The 20,942-nt window shown below is 44.6% G+C and overlaps 1 protein-coding gene across 1 annotated transcript; it reads right to left on the reverse strand.

The window, feature by feature from the left end:
- Positions 1-13,406: 13,406 nt before the first annotated feature.
- Positions 13,407-18,552, reverse strand: LOC311135056 (glycine cleavage system H protein, mitochondrial-like). The gene is made up of 5 exons (XM_084168921.1): positions 18,378-18,552; positions 18,082-18,161; positions 17,398-17,461; positions 17,135-17,266; positions 13,407-14,625 (listed from the first exon to the last, which is right to left on the reverse strand). Exons 1-5 carry the CDS (start codon positions 18,526-18,528, stop codon positions 14,528-14,530), a joined length of 525 nt encoding a protein of 174 aa, XP_084025047.1. The 5' UTR covers positions 18,529-18,552; the 3' UTR covers positions 13,407-14,527.
- Between the last annotated feature and the right edge of the window lie 2,390 nt (positions 18,553-20,942).

Genomic DNA, 20,942 nt, shown 5'->3' on the forward strand with positions numbered 1-20,942 from the left:
GTTATGCATATTATTATTATTATTATTATTATTAATCATAATAATCGGGGAGGGGGGGGGGGTAGTTAAAACATCTACCCCAAAAGGTTATTAGAGGATCCATTGAAAGGTGCTCTTCAAAGAACTTATAGGGGTTCCCCCAGAGTTTCAATTTGAAGAACCCCTATAGGATACTCCAGGAACCTTTTCTTTTTAGAGTGTACCACAGGAGGCTGCTGAGGGGAGAATGGCTCATAATAATGGATGGAACGGCGCAAATGGAATGGCCATTCCACCTATTCTGCTCCAGTCATTAATACGAGCCTGTTCTCCCCAATTAAGGTACCACCAACCTCCTGTGCCACACAGTATACTGGATGTGTTATGGGGGAATATACTTTTAAACTCCATACACAGGTTCCTTTTCAGTATCAAGTGTTCTTCCAGATTGAGATGCTGGTAATATCCTTGTTAGAATGATTGATTGTCTCTGACACATTTTAATTATGGCCGAATGAAATGGATTGGCTGGGGGACTATAAAACATTGCTGTTTAATAACGAGATTCTTTTTTTCTTTTTTTTCTTCATCCAATCCCTTTTCTGCTGGCCGCACCAAATGAGTCTCACCGTTTAATGATATGCAAATGAAATTCGCATGAACCCTATGATCCAGTCTGATGATTAAACTAAGATGGCGTTGGCTGCTGAGCATCTTCAAGTATTATATATATATATATATATATATATATATATATATATATATATATATATATATATTCATTGTGTGCTTGAAGCAGAATACACCACCAGTCTGGGGAGAGCAGGTGCTTGATGGAGAGATGACACTATTGTCTTGTGTTCTGCCATAAACATGTAACAATCCTTTATCAGAACATGTTCAATGGTATTGGTGAGATCAAACTGTAGGTAAAACCAGATTTACATTCCCTCTCCATCTCTCCCTCCCCCACCTCTCCCTCCATTACAGACTGTGTCCAGCTCCTCCTCTCCTGTCGTTTATTGCACTGTATTTGCATAATGAAGGCTGCGATTAATTAAGATCCCACAGCAGTCTGGAGGGAGGGAGAGATGGTGGGGGTAAAATGAGGGGTAGGGAGGGCATGGAAGGAGGGAGGGGATGAAGAGAGGGAAGAGGTTGATCCACTGCTCGTTAGTCTCCAGATAATCTCTGTGCACCCATAAATAAAATATTGCGTAATTCGGTCAGCTGCAATTTGATTAACTTCTGCGTTCATACATGTTAGAAATTGAGATCTGGCAAAAATGAAGTCTCCACCCTCTCAAAAGAAAACTCTCAGCCAAAGCCACCCCCGCCCGTCCCGTCCGTCAGTCAACGTGGGCACACCCACAAACCAGCCGAGGCGAAGCTGTTTAAGCCTGTCTTCGACCAATCATGACAAATCCAAATAACCAGTGACGAAAAACTAAAAAACCGAACTACTGCTGCGTGATCTAACACTGTCACATATCCCTTTCAGTCCTGGCAGATTCTCTCGGTCTACACGCAGAATCTGCACATCGGAGATTAGTCTCCAGACATGAGCATATCCAGTCACGTCCAACCATGTGGCACGGTTTAGGGGTGTGAGGTGGGATGGGGTGGTGGGGAGCAGGGTGAGGAAAATGTTGCAGCGCGATTAAATCACTAATTATGATTGGCTGTTGAAATTAGTCCATCACTTTTCATTATCAACAGAGGAGATAACCAGACACACAGACAGCAGCGCCTACTGCCTGGTTCTGCTTGTGTCTGTGGTCTGGCCTTTGGACTGCAGCAATCTGACTGGCAGGGAAAGAACACACATGGTGAATCCCAAAAGTTTAAAATCCATCTTCTCATTGATTCCTCCATCCTTGTTTTCTCTGTGAACTTGAAATCCTTAACAGGCCACCATATGTAAGACTGTCTCATTCTTCTTCTGCTGTAAATGTTCCCTCAGTCTGATACATCATACACTCTTAGAACCTAAAAGGAAACCTAGAACCTAAAAGGGTTATTTGGCTGTCCCCATAGGAGAACCCTTTGAAGAACCTTTTTGGTTCCAGGTAGAACCCTTTTGGTTGCGGGTGTAACCCTTTTGGTTCCATGTAGAACCCTTTCTACAGAGGGTTGTACATGAAACCCAAAAGGGTTCTACCTGGAACCAAAAAGGGTTCTACCTGGAACCAAAAAGGGTTCTCCTATGGGGACAGCCGAAGAACCCTTTTGGAACCCTTTATTCTAAGAGTGTATGAGATGCCATTGCCAACACAGGGGTTCAGTGTTTGCTGCTTAGCGGTGCAGATAATGAGAGAGGAGAAGGAGGTACTGGTAGAGAGGAAGTAGCAGTCTCATCCCTCTCCTTCTTGCTGTACTCCTGGGTTCATGAGGCTATTGTGCCCCCCCCATGCCTTTGCCACTCACTGGTTGTTGGTTGTTGTTGACATTTCGATCCTATCTGAAGAGTTGCATTGACTTAGCGGACTAAGACGTTTCAATCCCCAGGTTCGAACCGGTCTGTCACATAAGCATGTGTGACTGCTTTCTTAAGTATTTAACCAGCCTGTTAGCGGCCGTAAGCATCTGTTGTGTTGTGTCGTGTTTGGTGCAGTGCCAACTCTCTGTCTTTCTCCCCTGGTGTAGTGCCAACTCTTGGTCTGTCCCCCCCCCCCCGAAAGATGCCATTGCTGGTAAACTGGCAACCGTTGCCCTGGCACTCCTCGCCGGATTTGTCCAAACAATCCAACAAACATTGATTAGCGATGAATCCTCTCTAGTGAATCTCCTCTCTCCGATCAAGACATTTCTCTGCTGCTAGCGCTGTTGTTTTCAAGCGTGCCACGGCAGCTGGCTGGAATGGCGTCCACTAGCTGGCACAGGGAGGAGAGAGCAATGGTAGCAGAAGAAGAGAGGAGGATGGAGGGAGTGGTATGGTGCCTGTCCTCTGAACGCCAGCTGCCATTGATGTGCCTCTCAAATCGCCCAGCAGAGTCCATGTTCTTCATCGTCCTCATTTCCATCCCTCCATCCTCACCCTAAATTCTCTACTTCCTCTCCTCATCCTCCTGGATCTAGTTGTCCTGTCTCGGCTACCCTCCAGGGGTCTCAAGGGCTCTTCCTTCTGTCTTCCTCCATCCTCTGCATCTACTCTTTATATTTTTTTAACCTTCATTTACCCCAGTATGTCAATTACGAAAAGAAAAAAATTTGCAATGCTGACCTAGAATCGGTGTATCTTGTCTGTCTGTGGGTACTGGTGTAGCAATGTGAAAGACTCTCTCTGTTCCTTTTCCTGGCCCCTCTCTCTCTCCACCACCCTCCCCATGCCAGTGTGTGGGAACCAGCCCTGAGTGGATGGCACCGTGCCAACCTCATTCGCAGCTCCTCTATCCACCGCCCTCTTTCCCCGTCTCTCTCCCTCCCTCTATATCTCCCTGCCTCTTTCTCTGTCTCTCCTGCTATATATCTCTATGTCTGTCTGTGTCTGTCTCTCTATATGCCTTTGTTTCTCTGTTTTTATGTCTCTGTCTGTCCCTGTCTCTGTCTGTCTCTATGTCTCTCTCTCCCCAGCTCCCGGTGTGTTTTCAGGTGAAGCCCTGAAGGTAGTTTGATTACCCCCTCCCTCTGGGGTATATATAACACACAGCACACAATAAACACATGCACCAGGAATCCAGGAAAGGAATCCCAGATCCCCCACACACACAAACACACACAAACACACACGCACACACACACACACACACACTGGCCATTACTAGATAAGACCACTGTAAGATTAATGAGAGGTCATTTTGCTCGTTTTTAAATGGTGTTCACTTCTCTCCTTCCTATTCTTCCTCCTATTGTTTTTCCTTTAAACTCTCCTTTATCGTCAAACAAAACATACTATAATAGATGGTTATTATGCTAATGAATGTCATGTATGTAGTCATGTAGTGAATATGCAAATAAAGTATGTAATTTATGCAAGGCTGGAGGGGGAGGATTCCTCCTATCTTCTGTTCTATCCTACATTATTACACACCTCCATTCTCTCTCTCATTTCCTTCATCCTCCATCCTCTCTCTTCTACTCTATCTTATTTTCTCTACCCTCCATTTTATCACACACACCTCCTTTCCCATTCTCCTTTTCTCAAGCCTCTATACTATCTCCATAGCCACGGGAAGTAGGGGTGCTGAGGGTGCTGCAGCTCCCCCTGAGAATAAATCAAAAATAATAATACTAATGAAAAAAAAAGATGAGTCTTGTGTGAACTAGGGCTTTATTACTCCTGTTTGAGCGGACAAAATACTCTTCAGCCCCCCTAAAAATCTTCCTGCAGCTATGACTATCTTCCTTCATTCTCTATTTCTCTACTATCCTCTTTTTCTTCAGGTCCCCTCCACCCTTCTCTCAAAGCATCCAGAAGTGGATGGTCTCTCATATCCAACCTCTGTTCTCCTCTCCTCTATTTTCATTTCCTCCCTCCTCTCTTCCTCTCTCTATTTCTGCTCTCTAAACATCCCTACAGTGATCCACAAAACCAACAGCTGAGTGTTTGATCAGGCTCTGGAATATGAACACTGAATTATATACCCAACCTCCACTGTGTGTGTGTTCCTGTGTGTGTATGTTAATGTTTCTGCTTCTAACGGTGTGTGTGTATTCCTGGAATCTTATTATGCTGTTCACGTAGATGGCAGAGTGTGTTGCTATGGCGGTTGCTATAGGGCTAGGTGGTCCCGTCGAGCACACATCACAGCTAGACTTCTTCTCTGATACCTGGCAATGAAGATAAGTGTTCTCTCTGTTTTATAGCCAGACTTCAGCTCTGATACTTGGCAATGAAGATAAGTGTTCTCTCTGTTTTATAGCCAGACTTCAGCTCTGATACCTGGCAATGAAGATAAGTGTTCTCTCTGTTTTATAGCCAGACTTCAGCTCTGATACCTGGCAATGAAGATAAGTGTTCTCTCTGTTTTATAGCCAGACTTCAGCTCTGATACCTGACAATGAAGATAAGTGTTCTCTCTGTTTTATAGCCAGACTTCAGCTCTGATACCTGCCAATGAAGTGGTGTTCTCTATGTTTCTCCTCACCTCCATTAACCCCTCAGCCTCTCTCTGTCCTCCTGCGCTCCACCAGCTGATTCACTCAATGCTTCTAAAGAGCTATCGACCACTGTGGGAAAACAGAGGAGAGACGGAGCGATAGAGAGAGGGAGAAGTAAAGAGAGAGGAGAAAAGGTGAGAGAGAACAAGAGAGAGAATAGGTGAATGGGAAAGTCTTTGCTATCATGGACCAAGTGCCGAATTGGGATGTATGGTTAAGGTTATGTATTTATGAACCGTAACCATGGTTATGGTGAAGAAATAAAAAATATTCCTCCTGCTGTGGGAGGAGGATGCAATCGTGTGTATCTCTGTGTGTTTGGTCCCCTCCCCTCCCCCTCATGTTTCTACATGGCAGATCTCCCTAATATAATAACTGTGTCTGCATGTCTGATTTACACCAAGAGAGAGTACATAGCCAGTGGTTAATTACTGTGTGTGTGTGTGTGTGTGTGTGTGTGTGTGTGTGTGTGTGTGTGTGTGTGTGTGCGTGTGTGTGTGCGTGTGCAAGCGCGTGCATGCCTGTGTGTCAGAATGATTTATGAGTTGCAAATAGCTATTCCAGTGGCTCGTTTCTCCTCACTTAGTTTTTAATCTGTCTTTCCATTAATTCTCCTGGAGATGTTATGATGGGTTTTATAGGGGCGTGCACGTGTGTATGTGTGTACCTGTGTGTTAAGGAGACAGAGCCGAGGACAAAGACTTGGAGGTACAGAGCAACACTATTGTCTGCTCATTTACTCTTTATCTCTCTCCCCTCTCTCTCCTGCGCTCCTCTCTTCTCCTTTCACCTCTCTCTCTCTCTCTCTTTGATCTCTTAGGTATGCATTCAAAACAGATCTTTATTGATAGCACAAGACAGCAGAGGGAAACAGCAGGTCAATGTGTTTAGCCTGAGGGCAGATTGGTCCATTCACTGATCTGTCTGTTAGTGAGAAACTGAGAGAGAAGCCAGCTAATCTCCCCCTGTTCTCTATTGATCACACACTTAGAGACTACATACCCTGTCTAAACACTATTGATCTCTCTCTCCCTCTCTCGCATCCCTTCTGTATAGTATGAGGATCAAGAGAATAAATTAAAGTTATGAAAGTTGGTGGGAGAGGTTATAGGATGGCTACACTGGATGATGATGATGATAATCATGATGATTTGAGTTGTCTTTAGTGTGGAGAGGGGAGCTGAGGGGTACTCCGGAGCACCATGAGCGTAGGAAATGACTAATGGCTTTCATATTTTAGACTTGTGTGCCCTCTACTGGTCAGAATGTTGCATTGCATCACATCAGATTACAAAACAAGAGTTGGACTGTGTTTGTTTAACTAGTGATCAGCTGTTTAATAAATCGTTAATGTTCCACTAGATAGCATAGCCACAAAGTCAAAATAAGGACTACTTAAGTCGTTTTTTTGGTTATCTGTACTTTACTTTACTATTTATATTTTGGACAACTTTTACTTTTACTTCACTACATTCCTAAATAAAATAATGTACTTCTCACTCCATACATATTCCCTGACACCCAAAAGTACTCATTACATTTTGAATGCTTATCAGGACAGGAAAATTGTCCAATTCACACACTTATCAAGATAACATCCCTGGTCATCCCTACTGCCTCTAATCTGGCGGACTCACTAAACACAAATTATTGGTTTGTAAATTATGTGCTGGAGTGTGCCCCTGCCTATCCGTACATTAATAAAACACGAAAATGGTGGCATCTGGTTTGCTTAGTATAAGGAATTTGAAATGATTTATGCTTTTAATTTTACAGTTGATACTTAAGTATATTTTAGCAATTATATTTACTTTTGATACTTAAGTATATTTAAAAGCAAATAATCTTAGACTTTTACTCAAGTAGTATTTTACTGGGTGACTTTCACTTTTACTTACTTTCTATTAAGGTATCTTTACTTTTACTCAAGTATGAAAATTGGGTACTTTTTCCACCACTGCTGGTGGGGAGAGAGGACGCCGAAGGCTTCTTCTGTCCGTACTGGGACACAACGATACCCGGACACAGTTCCTGACCTGACGCTCATCCAGCCTCTAGCCACAGCTCACAACAACAGCCTGCACACCACCCTCAGCTCCATCTATCTGGAGTACTTCTCCAAGGTAGGACTGTGTGTGTGTGTGTATTTTGATAATCCAGAAAGGTATCATAGATACTCTCAACACAATTAGATTTGTTAGTTTGATAGTTGTGTTTTGTTTGTTGTAATGTATTGTATTTGTAGAGCAGAGACAGAGACTGTTTTGAACCTCTAACATTGTGAAGCTGTATATATGAGCATAATTGTCTGCCTGTTACAGGATGAGGATGATGAGCTGGCGGTGGGTCTGGCTCTGTCCCTACTAGAGGTCAAAGGGCAACATCAGACCAATACCAAGCCCCTCTTCCCAGACCCTAAACCCCAGGGTCCTACAGACACCCAGGCTATGGCAACCTGCAGACCCCAGAATAGCTCCGTTCAGAGTCAGTCATTATCACATAATGGTATCTCCAGCCAGCCTCAGCCAGCTCCTCTGCTCCAGGGTGTGAGCTACGCCCAGCTAGAAGCAGCAGGAGGGAGGAGACAGACTCAGGCTCAGCACCAAGACTCCACATCACCCAGAGGATCCTCTGGACATGGCAGCTCTCCTCAGACACAGACACCCAACCAAGAACCATACAGAGACAGACATAAAAGGGTCTAACCCCATTCAGGATGTGTGTACCTCTATTGCCACTTTGACATCCAATCTCAACCAAGCCAAAGATGAAGTCACAGTGGAGTGCGACGTGGACCAATTGGAGAAGCCAAAGCGCTAAAGAACCGGCGTCAACAGTGGAAGAGGTGTGGTCAGCAGGTGGTGGGTGTGCCTCGTTGCCCCTCCACTCCTCTTTGCATATCTTCTCCAAGTCATTAAGGTTTCGAGGCTGACGTTTGGCAACTCGAACCTTCAGCTCCCTCCACAGATTTTCTATGGGATTAAGGTCTGGAGACTGGCTAGGCCACTCCAGGACCTTAATGTGCTTCTTCTTGAGCCACTCCTTTGTTGCCTTGGCCGTGTGTTTTGGGTCATTGTCATGCTGGAATACCCATCCACGACCCATTGTCAATGCCCTGGCTGAGGGAAGGAGGTTCTCACCCAAGATTTGACGGTACATGGCCCCGTCCATTGTCCCTTTGATGCGGTGAAGTTGTCCTGTCTCCTTAGCAGAAAAACACCCCCAAAGCATAATATTTCCACCTCCATGTTTGACAGTGGGGATGGTGTTCTTGGGGTCATAGGCAGCATTCCTCCTCCTCCAAACACGGCGAGTTGAGTTGATGCCAAAGAACTCCATTTTGGTCTCATCTGACCACAACACTTTCACCCAGTTCTCCTCTGAATCATTCTGATGTTCATTGTCAAACTTCAGACGGGCATGTATATGTGCTTTCTTGAGCAGGGGGACCTTGCGGGCGCTGCAGGATTTCAGTCCTTCACGGCGTAGTGTGTTACCAATTGTTTTCTTGGTGACTATGGTCCCAGCTGCCTTGAGATCATTGACAAGATCCTCCTGTGTAGTTCTGGGCTGATTCCTCATCGTTCTCATGATCATTGCAACTCCACGTGGTGAGATCTTGCATGGAGCCCCAGGCCGAGGGAGATTGACAGTTATTTTGTGTTTCTTCCATTTGCGAATAATCGCACCAACTGTTGTCACCTTCTCACCAAGCTGCTTGGCGATGGTCGTGTAGCCCATTCCAGCCTTGTGTAGGTCTACAATCTTGTCCCTGACATCCTTGGAGAGCTCATTGGCCATGGTGGAGAGTTTGGAATCTGATTGATTGCTTCTGTGGACAGGTGTCTTTTATACAGGTAACAAGCTGAGATTAGGAGCACTGAGTGTGCTCCTAATCTAAGCTCGTTACCTGTATAAAAGACACCTGGGAGCCAGAAATCTTTCTGATTGAGAGGGGGTCAAATACTTTTTTCCCTCATTAAAATGCAAATCAATTTATAAAAATTTTGACATGCGTTTTTCTGGATTTTGCTGTCTCTCACTGTTCAAATAAACCTACCATTAAAATTATAGACTGATCATTTCTTTGTCAGTGGGCAAACGTACAAAATAAGCAGGGTATCAAATACTTTTTCCCCCTCACTGTACACTGTTACTACTGAGGAGGTGGGACTCAGAGGTATGGTAATACTTTTACTATCACTACTACTATTAATGTGTAATATGACACAGCAGTAACTCTCTCTTACATGCACTCTACCTCCACTAGGTATTGGTTCTGTATCCCACTTCATGAGTTGCTGTCAGCAGAACCCTGCTCCGGGGTTAGGGGTTCTCTTGGACCCCCCAATATTGCTCTCCTCCCCCTCCGTGTGGCCCGGGGGCTGCCCTCTGAAGGGTCTGGGACTGGCACTCATGCCCCAAAGGAAGGATGGAACCACGGTCAGTAACCCCTCAACGTACAGACAGATTGGTCTGGGATATTGTTGTTGGGGTATATGTTTATGTGTGTGTTTGTGTGTCTGTTCCAGGTTGACTGGGCGGCTAACATCAGGAGTTCCTGGGACTTCAGTGAGGAGGGGGCCCAGTCCTTCAGTAGCCTCCAACTGCTCTTAAACACTAGTAAAACTAAATGCATGCTCTTCAATCGAACGCTGCTGGCACCCGCCCACCCGACTAGAATCACCACTCTCGACGGGTCTGACCTAGAGTATGTGGACAACTACAAATACCTAGGTGTCTGGTTAGACTGTAAACTCAACTTCCAGACTCACATAAAGAATCTCCAATCCAAAGTTAAATCTAGAATCGGCTTCCTATTTCGCAATAAAGCCTCCTTCACTCATGCTGCCAAACATGCCCTCGTAAAACTGACTATCCTACCGATCCTTGACTTCGGCGATGTAATTTACAAAATAGCCTCCAACACTCTACTCAGCAAATTGGATGTAGTCTATCACAGTGCCATCCGTTTTGTCTCCAAAGCCCCATACACTACCCACCACTGTGACCTGTACGCTCTTGTTGGCTGGTCCTCACTACATGTTCGTCGTCAAACCCACTGGCTCCAGGCCATCTATAAATCACTGCTAGGCAAATCCCCGCCTTATCTTAGCTCATTGGTCACCATAGCAGCACCCACCCGTAGTCTGCGCTCCAGCAGGTATATCTCACTGGTCATTCCCAAAGCCAACACCTCCTTTGGCCGCCATTCCTTCCAGTTCTCTGCTGCCAATGACTGGAACGAATTGCAAAAATCTCTGAAGCTGGAGACTCTTATCTCCCTCAATAACTTTAAGCATCAGTTGTCAGAGCACCTTACCGATCACTGCACCTGTACACAGCCCATCTGAAATTAGCCCACCCAACTACCTCATCCCTATATTGTTATTTATTTTGCTCTTTTGCACCCCAGTATCTCTATTTGCACATAATCTCTTGCACATCTAGCATTCCAGTGTTAATACTATTGTAATTATTCTGCACTATAGCCTATTTATTGCCTTACCTCCATAACTTGCTACATTTGCACACACTGTATATATATTTTCTGTTGTATTTCTGACTTTATGTTTTTTACCCCATATGTAACTCTGTGTTGTTTTTATTGCACTACTTTGCTTTATCTTGGCCAGGTCGCAGTTGTAAATGAGAACCTGTTCTCAACTGGCTTACCTGGTTAAATAAAGGTGAAATAAAAAAAATAAAAAAAAAGTCACTTCTAGAGGCCTTTCTAAACGATGGTGAGATAAACACATCTCCCTATTTCTATGTGTATCCTGGAACGAAACAGCCATACAGAATAGATTGTGACTTGTGTGTGTGTATTCCAGGTGTGTACATGTATGAGAAGGAGTCAGGGCAAGCAGATGCCCCCAACACCAGCTGTCTGTCTCCTTACCTGCACTTTGGCCGGTTGAGTGCTCGCTGGTTGCTGTGGGACGCAAAAGGGGCATGCTGCCAACCCCCCAAATTCATACAAAAACTGGCCTGGAGAGACCTGGCCTACTGGCAGCTAACACTGTTCCCAGACCTGCCTTGGGAACCATTGAGACCTCCATACAAGGTAAGGGCAGGGTTAACACTGATCCTCTTCCTGGTTTGTATCCAATGAAAGCAGAACACTCACTCGCTTCCTGGTTTCTGTCCAATCAGGTCCTTCGGTGGAGCAGTGAGCGGGGTCATCTCAAGGCACGGCAGAGGCAGGACAAGTTATCCTCTAGTACAGTGTTTCCTAACTCCAGTCCTGTAGTACCCCCAACAGCACACATTTTTGTTGTAGCCTCGGACAAGCACATTCAAATTGTTGAATCAGGTCTGTTTGGGGCAACAACTAAAATATGTGCTGTTGGGGGTCCTCGACGACTGGAGTTGGGAAACACTGCTCTAGTAGACAGCTGTGGCTGACTGGATGGATGAACAACTATATGAGACACGTAGTGGCTTCTTTCCTCATAGCTTACCTCCATCTATCATGGCAGGAAGGATCCCGCTGGTTCCAGGTGAAACACACACACACACACACACACCAGAGTATAGAGCTGCAGAGCTTTGTCTGTTTAATTCATTCACATTTTACTGTGTGTGTAGGATACCCTGGTGGATGCTGACGGGGCCATCGATGCCATGATGTGGCAGAATGGAGGCATGTGTGGTCTAGACCATAATAATAATAATAATAATATGCCATTTAGCAGACGCTTTTATCCAAAGCGACTTACAGTCGTGCGTGCATACATTTTTTGTGTATGGGTGGTCCCGGGGATCGAACCCACTACCTTGGCGTTACAAGCGCCGTGCTCTACCAGCTGAGCTACAGAGGACCACAGAGACCACTGGAACTTTGTCATGCATCCTGTTGACGCGACCATGACCTGTGACCCTAACGGAAATTACGTCAGGACGTGGTGCCCTGAGCTGCCTGATGACCTCTTACACAAACCCTGGAAGTGCCCAACTTCCATGCTGCACTATGCCGGTGAGAGACAACAGCACCAGCCTTATCCTAACCTATACCGTTACCATAGTTACCCTTATCTTGCCCGATTTACCCTAACCTCATTGTAATAACCTTACCATAGCCTTAACCTAACCTTACTGTAGTTACCATAACCCTACCATACTATAGCCTTGCCCCTAAGTTAACCCAACTCTCATGTGTTTCTCTGTATAGAATTGTGAGTGTTACACTTCCCTTATTACTCTACACTTTAGCTAAAGCTCAGCCTCTCCCTCTAGGTGTAGTCCTATGCCAGTCTTACCCAGAGCGTGTGGTGACAGATCTGGAGGAGAGGAAAGGAGAAGCCAGTCTCTGCAGGACGTTGCGTTGATGAGGAGGCGTTTTGGGGAGTACGTGGACCTGGTCCCCCTGCCCCTCCCGCCTGGTCTCGGAGGCCCTGGGTGTACGTCAACGCAATGCTTCTACTGTATCGTGTCTCATGAGTGGTCCTCAGTACCGTTTTTCCTGTTTCATTTCTTTTTTAATGCCTTGAGCCATTTTCTAGTGGTGTATTTTATGTACAAATGTCACACTGTGAATTTTGCTAAATTAAGTGAGTGACATAACTTCTCTCTCTTTCTCTCTGTCAGGGAGGTCTGGTCAACACAGATAGGCTGTTCCTCCTGCCTGTCATCACCCGCATGGAGTTCAACACCAATTAGATGATCCAGACGCGGACGCTGCCTCTAACCCCTACAACACTGTTCTGAAGAGTTATGTGAGCCGCAGGTGGGATGAGACCATCGCCTTCCTGAACCAGACAGACTTCATGGCCAGCGTGATGAACGAGGGAGCGGAGGAGGATAGACTGCCACGCCCCCATGTGGCCCGGGGAAGGGTTAGGAGGTCTCTGCTGCCAAGGCCAGGTTCTCCTCTGTGCCTGGGGAGTGGCTACATCTCACAGATGACCAAGAGGGCAGGGGTTAAAGGTCAGCGAAAGACTACACTGGTAGAACTGTTACAAAACTGGGTACCACATAATGGGATAGAGGTTAAGGGTTAGTCTGTGTAACAAGGACAAACTGCTGTTTACATTAATTGGTTTACATTTCAGTCCTTTACCAAAGCCATTTATAATAAGATCATTCAGGCAGAATCAACCGCAAGCACTGCTCCTAGGTGTCATTGTGTTAAAAAGTGCAATATTTGTACCAAGGAACTCATGCAAATATAATAAATATTAATGAAAAATTTAGATTTTCCTCGAAGATATTGTATAAAATATAAGTGCTGTCTTTCCAAACTAGTATCAGACTACAAAGACATCTCAGTGAAAGTACTCAGGGGGGATGAAGTGGACAGGACAGAGTAAACACACACAAGGAAGTGCAAGTCAAGAGTTTTATTTCTATGTCTCATCTCCATAGTGCCAGTACATGATGTGCATACAGAGGCACAACATATAGTAGAAACCAGCCTGCTCCAGATCCAAAGTGCTTTATTGTTAGTCCCTTCCCCTCCAGATGGACTGATCCTGACAGCTGTATTTGATAGAGTGAAATTCTGAGGACAATTTTTCCCAGTAGTGTTCAGTCTTGATGCTACGTTCATAACCAAGTGGGAAGGTGGTATTTACCACGTACGACTGGGAAAAATCCACTTGAACCCCCCTACAACTCGTAATTACTAGTGGGAAACTCGTCTATCATCCCTGAGCTCCGACTTCTGCTGACCTCTGGAGTCACCCACTAAGGAAATGACCTCAAACAGCATTTTCGGCAATTAAATGTAACAAAACATTAATTTATAAAAAGCAAATCTATTAATATGTTTTTGAACACTCATTTGTTTACAAGCATGATAGCTTGTCTTTTAGTTTGTTTGACACAGCTTGTTGGCCATTAGCCAACCAGCACTTCTCAACGAGTTAAAAGCATGTGAATACATCCAACTGGTATTCATTATTTCACAACTGGTATAATTAACACCTTCCCACTTAATTATGAATGCAGCATAAGTTCCTCATCCCCTGTGCTTGGGGCAGGCTTTGAGTGGAAGATTGAGGATGAATCTTAAGCCTTTTCCTCAATTATTTGTGTCCTCAACTCCTCAAAACATCAGAACAAAACCCTCTAATGTTTTAAGGAGGCGGAGAGAGGACACAAGGACTCAAGGGTAAGACTTGAGATTCATCCAGAGACTGCATCAGGACTCGTACAGTATCACTCCACATCAGCCATATCAGTCATGCTACGTGTGTAAGACATTTGCCCCCAGCATCCCCATTAGGTCACATTCATTACCAGTACACTAAAGGCTCCTAACATTCAGACCACAATAACACTGGTAAATCAATATCGATGCGCTCGGCTGCTCCTCTGGCGTTTCTGGTGGTTTCACGGTGTAGTGTCACATCTGACTCCCGGCACAACTGGTGCACTTTCTCTCTAGTAGCGATTGATAGGCAGGCGAGGGGGTGGGGGTGCTAAGGGTTGCGGCTAAGCGGTGCTAGTCTTCTATGGATCTGATGTATCTCTCATAAGCCTTCTCATCCATCAGAGCATCCAGCTCCTTAGGGTTGGCAATGGTCATCTTCATCAGCCAACCTGTCCCAGCAGGGGTTAGTCAGAGGTTAGCCTAGTCACAGGCCTTGTTTGAATATTATTTCTAAAATAATCGCTGATACATGCGTTTGTGTGCGTGTAGACTACAGTATGCATGTACAGTGAGCTCCAAAAGTATTGGGACGTTGACAATTTTGTTGTTGTTTTGGCTCTGTACAATAACTATGAGGCTCTGACGCTCGTCGGATGTGGCAGGGCTTTTTAAACTATTACAGAATACAAAGGGAAGCACAGCCACGAGCTGCCCAGTGACACAAGCCTACCAGACGAGATAAACCACTTCTATGCTCGCTTCCATGCAAGCAACACTGAAGCATGCATGAGAGCACCAGCTGTTCCGGATGACTATGTGACCACGCTCTCCGTAGCCGATGTGAGTAAGACTTTTAAGCAGGTCAACATTCACAAAGCCGCAGGGCCAGACGGATTACCAGGACGTGTACTCCGAGCATGTGCTGACCAACTGACAAGTGTCTTCACTGACATTTTCAACATGTCCCTGACTGAGTCTGTAATACCAACATGTTTCAAGCAGACCACCATAGTCCCCGTGCCCAAGGACTCTAAGATAACCTGCCTAAATGACTACCGACCCGTAGCACTGACGTCTGTAGCCATGAAGTACTTTGAAAGGCTGGTCATGGCTCACATCAACACCATTATCCCAGAAACCCTAGACCCACTCCAATTTGCATACCGCCCCAACAGATCCACAGATGATGCAATCTCTATTGCACTCCACACTGCTCTTTCCCACCTGGACAAGAGGAACACCTACGTGAGAATGCTATTAATTGACTACAGCTCAGCGTTCAACACCATAGTGCCCTCAATGCTCATTACTAAGCTAAGGATCCTGGGACTAAACACCTCCCTCTGCAACTGGATCCTGGACTTCCTGACGGGCTGCCCCCAGGTGGTAAGGGTAGGTAACAACATCTGCCACGCTGATCCTCAACACAGGGGCCCCTCAGGGGTGCGTGCTCAGTCCCCTCCTGTACTCTCTGTTCACCCATGACTGCATGGCCAGGCACGACTCCAACACCATCATTAAGTTTGCCGACGACACAACAGTGGTAGGCCTGATCACCGACAACGATGAGACAGACTATAGAGAGGTGGTCAGAGACCTGGCCGTGTGGTGCCAGGATAACAACCTCTCCCTCAACGTGACCAAGACAAAGGAGATGATTGTGGACTACAGAAAAAAAAAAAAGAGGACTGAGCACGCCCCCATTCTCATCGAAGGGGCTGTAGTGGAACAGGTTGAGAGCTTCAAGTTCCTTGGTGTCCACATCACCAACAAACTATCATGGTCCAAACACACCAAGACAGTTGTGAAGAAGGCACGACAAAGCCTATTCCCCCTCAGGAGACTGAAAAGATTTGGCATGGGTCCTCAGATCCTCAAAAAGTTCTACAGCTGCACCATCGAGAGCATCCTGACTGGTTGAATCACCGCCTGGTAAGGCAACTGCTCGGCCTCCGACCGCAAGGCACTACAGAGGGTAGTGCGTACGGCCCAGTACATCACTGGGGCCAAGCTTCCTGCCATCCAGGACCTCTATACCAGGCGGTGTCAGAGGAAGGCCCTCAAAATTGTCAAAGACTCCAGCCACCCAGCAAGCGGTACAGGAGCGCCAAGTCTAGGTCCAAAAGGCTTCTCAACAGCTTCTACCCCCAAGCCATAAGACTCCTGAACAGCTAATCATGGCTACCCGGACTACTTGCACTGCCCCCCCACCCCCACCCCATCTTTTTACGCTGCTGCTACTCTGTTCATTATTTATGCATAGTCACTTTAGCTCTACCCACATGTACATATTACCTCAACTAGCCGGTGCCCCCGCACATTGACTCTGCACCGGTACCCACCCTGTATATAGCCTCCCTACTGTAATTTTATTTTACTTCTGATATTTTTTTCTCAAAACTTTGTTGTTGTTGTTTTATTGTACTTTTTTATAAAAAAATTAATGCATTGTTGTTTAAGGGCTGTAAGTACGCATTTCACGGTAATGTCTACACCTGTTGTATTCGGCGCATGTGGCAAATACAATTTGATTTGATTTTAAAGTGCAGACTGTCAGCGTCAATAGAAATGAATGGTAAATAACATAGTGTCATTTTGGAGTCACTCTTATTGTAAATAAGAATAGAATGTTACTAAACACTTCTACATTAATGTGGATGCTACCATGATTAAGGATAATCCTGAATGAATCGTGAATAATGATGAATGAGAAAGCTACAGACGCACAAATATCTTCTATATTTCTGCATCTGTAACAAATGCTGTAATTTCTAAATGGTTCACCCGATATGGATGAAAATACCCTCAAATTAAAGCTGACAGTCTGCACTCTAACCTCAGTCATTGTATCATTTCAAATCCAAAGTGCTGGAGTACAGAGCCAAAACAAATGTGTCACTGTCATAATACTTCTGGAGCTCACTGTATGTCTGCGGGTGTGTGTGTATGTGTGCTCACCGTCTTTGTAGCAGGACTTGTTGACGAGGCCAGGGTTGTCTGCCAGGAGTGTGTTGACCTCTGTGACTTCCCCGGTTAGAGGAGAGTACAGCTCACTGGCTGCCTTCACACTCTCCAACGCTCCAAATTCATCTAAAAAGAGGACAGCGATAGGTCAGGTCATGAACAGGTCTTGAGGAAGGCTACAGTTACTAGTATAACCCAAGAGGACCTGCGTTGTGTTACCGTCCACACAAGTCTGTAGGGTAGTAACTGCTGCTTACCAGTCTGTGCCAGCTGTGTGCCAACCTCTGGTAGTCCACAGTACACCACATCTCCTAGAGCCTCCTGCAGAACACACAGATTTAGATTATGATTTTCCCAATTAAATGAGATGTGTCAGTCCCAACAACACTAATGATCCATGATGTGTTGGAAGCGCCACAACAAACTAACAGCGGGTTGGTAAGAAGACCACAAGTCCCAATGGGGCTCTTAAAGAGATTCTCCGGTACCTTTGTATACTTTTTCGCCAGTAGTTCTGAAAGTAGCACTCACGAGCCAAATGTGGTCCACGAAAATTGCATACTAGGTCACATACGTGCACCACATCATTGCTCCCTCTCGCTGCTGTGTCCACTGTGCCGTTGGGCCCGCCCTGCAACCTCATTGGATAACGCTGAGCAGGCCTCTTGTTAGTTGTCACTCAAATGTGAGGGGCTGAAGCTCATTGGCTAGAACTCTAATTGCTAGGGGGCTAGCCAATGTGCAGGGGAATGTAGTGAAAATGGCATGGCACAGCTTCAAGAAAACAGTTGCTTTCATGGCTAATTGAGGTAAGACAGTAATTTTGCATGCATGACCTACACATTCAGCCCAAAGCAGGTTTAAATAATAATTTCTTAGTCGCTTAAGTACCAGAGCATGTCTTTAAGAACCAGTGGTAGCATGCCTCTTGAACAACTCACCTGAGCAAATTTGCTGATGCCAACCGTCCCTACCTCTCCCTCTACTCGTATCCATTCGTGTTTGTCTGTGAATTTAAGAGCTGTGGAATTCAGGAGAAAATTGCAATTAGTTCGAGTAGCTACACAGACGTTGACACAAACCTAAAAAACTGTTATCAGTCTACTTCTAATCTACACGCTTAGCTAGCTAACTGCTGTTAGATACGTTATGCAAAACAAGAACGTCCTTGTTATGAACTAGCTAGCGTGTTAGCTAGCCACCTGTTTTGCGAGCTCCACAAGACAAGTAACGTTACCTGATGAAAGTCGGGTGGTAGTGGACAGAGTCCGTAGTACATATGCCCTGGATACCAGCCGAGAGGGAGTTAGCTGTGCCGAACTGTAGAGCAAGGGCAGGGCAGAGGTAAAGTTGGAAGACAAGCAACGTAGCATTACACATGTAGCCATTTTCGTCGCGTCTTTACGACTGCATTGACTGTCACGTTTTTTAGACGTCATCATCACGGATGCCACTTGGGGCGCGTTCAGCAGGGCACAACGTTGTGGAACTTTGAATACAAATATACTTGTGGCATGCCATTGTGTTATGTAATACAAACATGCATTTTTTACATGTACACTACCGGTCAAAAGTTTTAGAACACCTACTCATTCAAGGGTTTTTCTTTAATTTTCTATTTTCTACATTGTAGAATAATAGTGAAGAAATCAAAACTATGAAATAACACATGGAATCATGTAGTAACCAAAAAGTGTTAAACAAATCAAAATATATTTTATATTTGAATTCTTCAAATAGCCACCCTTTGCAAACAAATCAAAATATATTTTATGTTTGAATTATTCAAATAGCCACCCTTTGCTTTGATGACAGCTTTGCACACTCTTGGCATTCTCTCAACCAGCTTCATGAGGTAGTCATCTGGAATGCATTTCAATTAACAGGTGTGCCTTCTTAAAAGTTCATTTATTTCCTTCTTAGTGCGTTTGAGCCAATCAGTTGTGTTGTGACAAGGTAAGGGGGGTATGCAGAAGACAGCCCTATTTGGTAAAAGACCAAGTCCATATTATGGCAAGAACAGCTCAAATAAGCAAAGAGAAATGCTGTCCATCATTATTTTAAGACATGAAGGTCAGTCAATAAGGAACATTTCAAGAACTTTGAAAGTTTCTTCAAGTGCAGTCGCAAAAACCATCAAGCGCTATGATGAAACTGGCTCTCATGAGGACCGCCACAGGACTGGAAGACCCAGAGTTACCTCTGCTGCAGAGGATAAGTTCATTAGAGTTACCAGCCTCAGAAATTGCAACCCAAATAAATGCTTCACAGAGTTCAAGTAACAGACACATCTCAACATCAACTGTTCAGAGGAGACCGTGTGAATCAGGCCTTCATGGTCGAATTGCTTCAAAGAAATCACTACTAAAGGACACCAAAAAGAAGAGACTTGCTTGGGCCAAGAAACACAAGCAATGTACATTAGACGGGTGGAAATGTGTCCTTTGGTCTGGAGTCCAAATTGGAGATATTTGGTTCCAACCGCTGTGTCTTTGTGAGATGCGGTGTGGGTGAACGGATGATCTCCGCATGTGTATTTCCCACCGTAAAGCATGGAGGAGGAGGTGTTATGTTGTGGGGGTGCTTTGCTGGTGACACTGTCTGTGATTTATTTAGAATTCAAGGCACACTTAACCAGCATGGCTACCACAGCATTCTGCAGCAATACGCCATCCCATCTGGTTTGGGCTTAGTGGGACTATCATTTGTTTTTCAACAGGACAATGACCCAACACACCTCCAAGCTGTGTAAGGGCTATTTTACCAAGAAGGAGAGTGATGGAGTGCTGCATCAGATTACCTGGCCTCCACAATCCCCCGACCTCAACCAAATTTAGATGGTTTGGGATGAGTTGGACCGCAGAGTTAAGGAAAAGCAGCCAACAAGTGCTCAGTATATCTGGGAACTCCTTCAAGACTGTTGGTAAAGCATTCCAGGTGAAGCTGGTTGAGAGAATGCCAAGAGTGTGCAAAGCTGTCATCAAGGCAAAGGGTGGCTATTTGAAGAATCTCAAATATAACATATATTTTGATTTGTTTAACACTTTTTTTGGTTACTACATGATTCCATATGTGTTATTTCATAGTTTTGATGTCTTCACTATTATTCTACATTGTAGAAAATAGTAAAAATAAAGAAAAACCCTTGAATGAGTAGGTGTTCTAAAACGTTTGACCGGTAGTGTAGAATACAGATAGGCCTATATCCACAGAGTAACATGTGAATACTTTTTTCGATATGGTCAATGGAAATAGAAAAAACAACCAAGTTGTTGATTTAAAAATAAAAATGTTACATTACGATGTAGTTTACCAATAAAATGGTCTGATGGTGATGTGGATATACTCGGAATACATATCCCAAATGAAATAAATGATCTCACTTCAATAAATTTTAATAGAAAGTTAGCAAAAATAGATAAGATCTTACTACCATGGAAAGGAAAATACCTGTCAATTTGTGGAAAAATCACCCTGATTAACTCTTTAGTATTATCCCAGTTTACCTATTTGCTTATGGTCTTGCCTACGCCTAGCAAACAGTTTTTTAAATTATATGAGAAAAAAATATTCAATTTTATTTGGAACGGCAAGCCAGACAAAATTAAAAGAGCATATTTATATAATGAATATGAATTCGGAGGACAGAAATTATTAAATATTAAAGCATTAGACCTATCACTAAAATCTTCAGTCATCCAAAAGTTATACTTAAATCCGAACTGGTTCTCAAGCAAATTAGTAAGATTGTCTCACCCACTGTTCAAGAAAGGCCTTTTTCCCTTTATTCAGATTACAACCT

The sequence above is a fragment of the Coregonus lavaretus genome (assembly GCF_964263955.1).
Source record: "Coregonus lavaretus genome assembly, chromosome: 9".
Lineage (NCBI taxonomy): Eukaryota > Metazoa > Chordata > Actinopteri > Salmoniformes > Salmonidae > Coregonus > Coregonus lavaretus.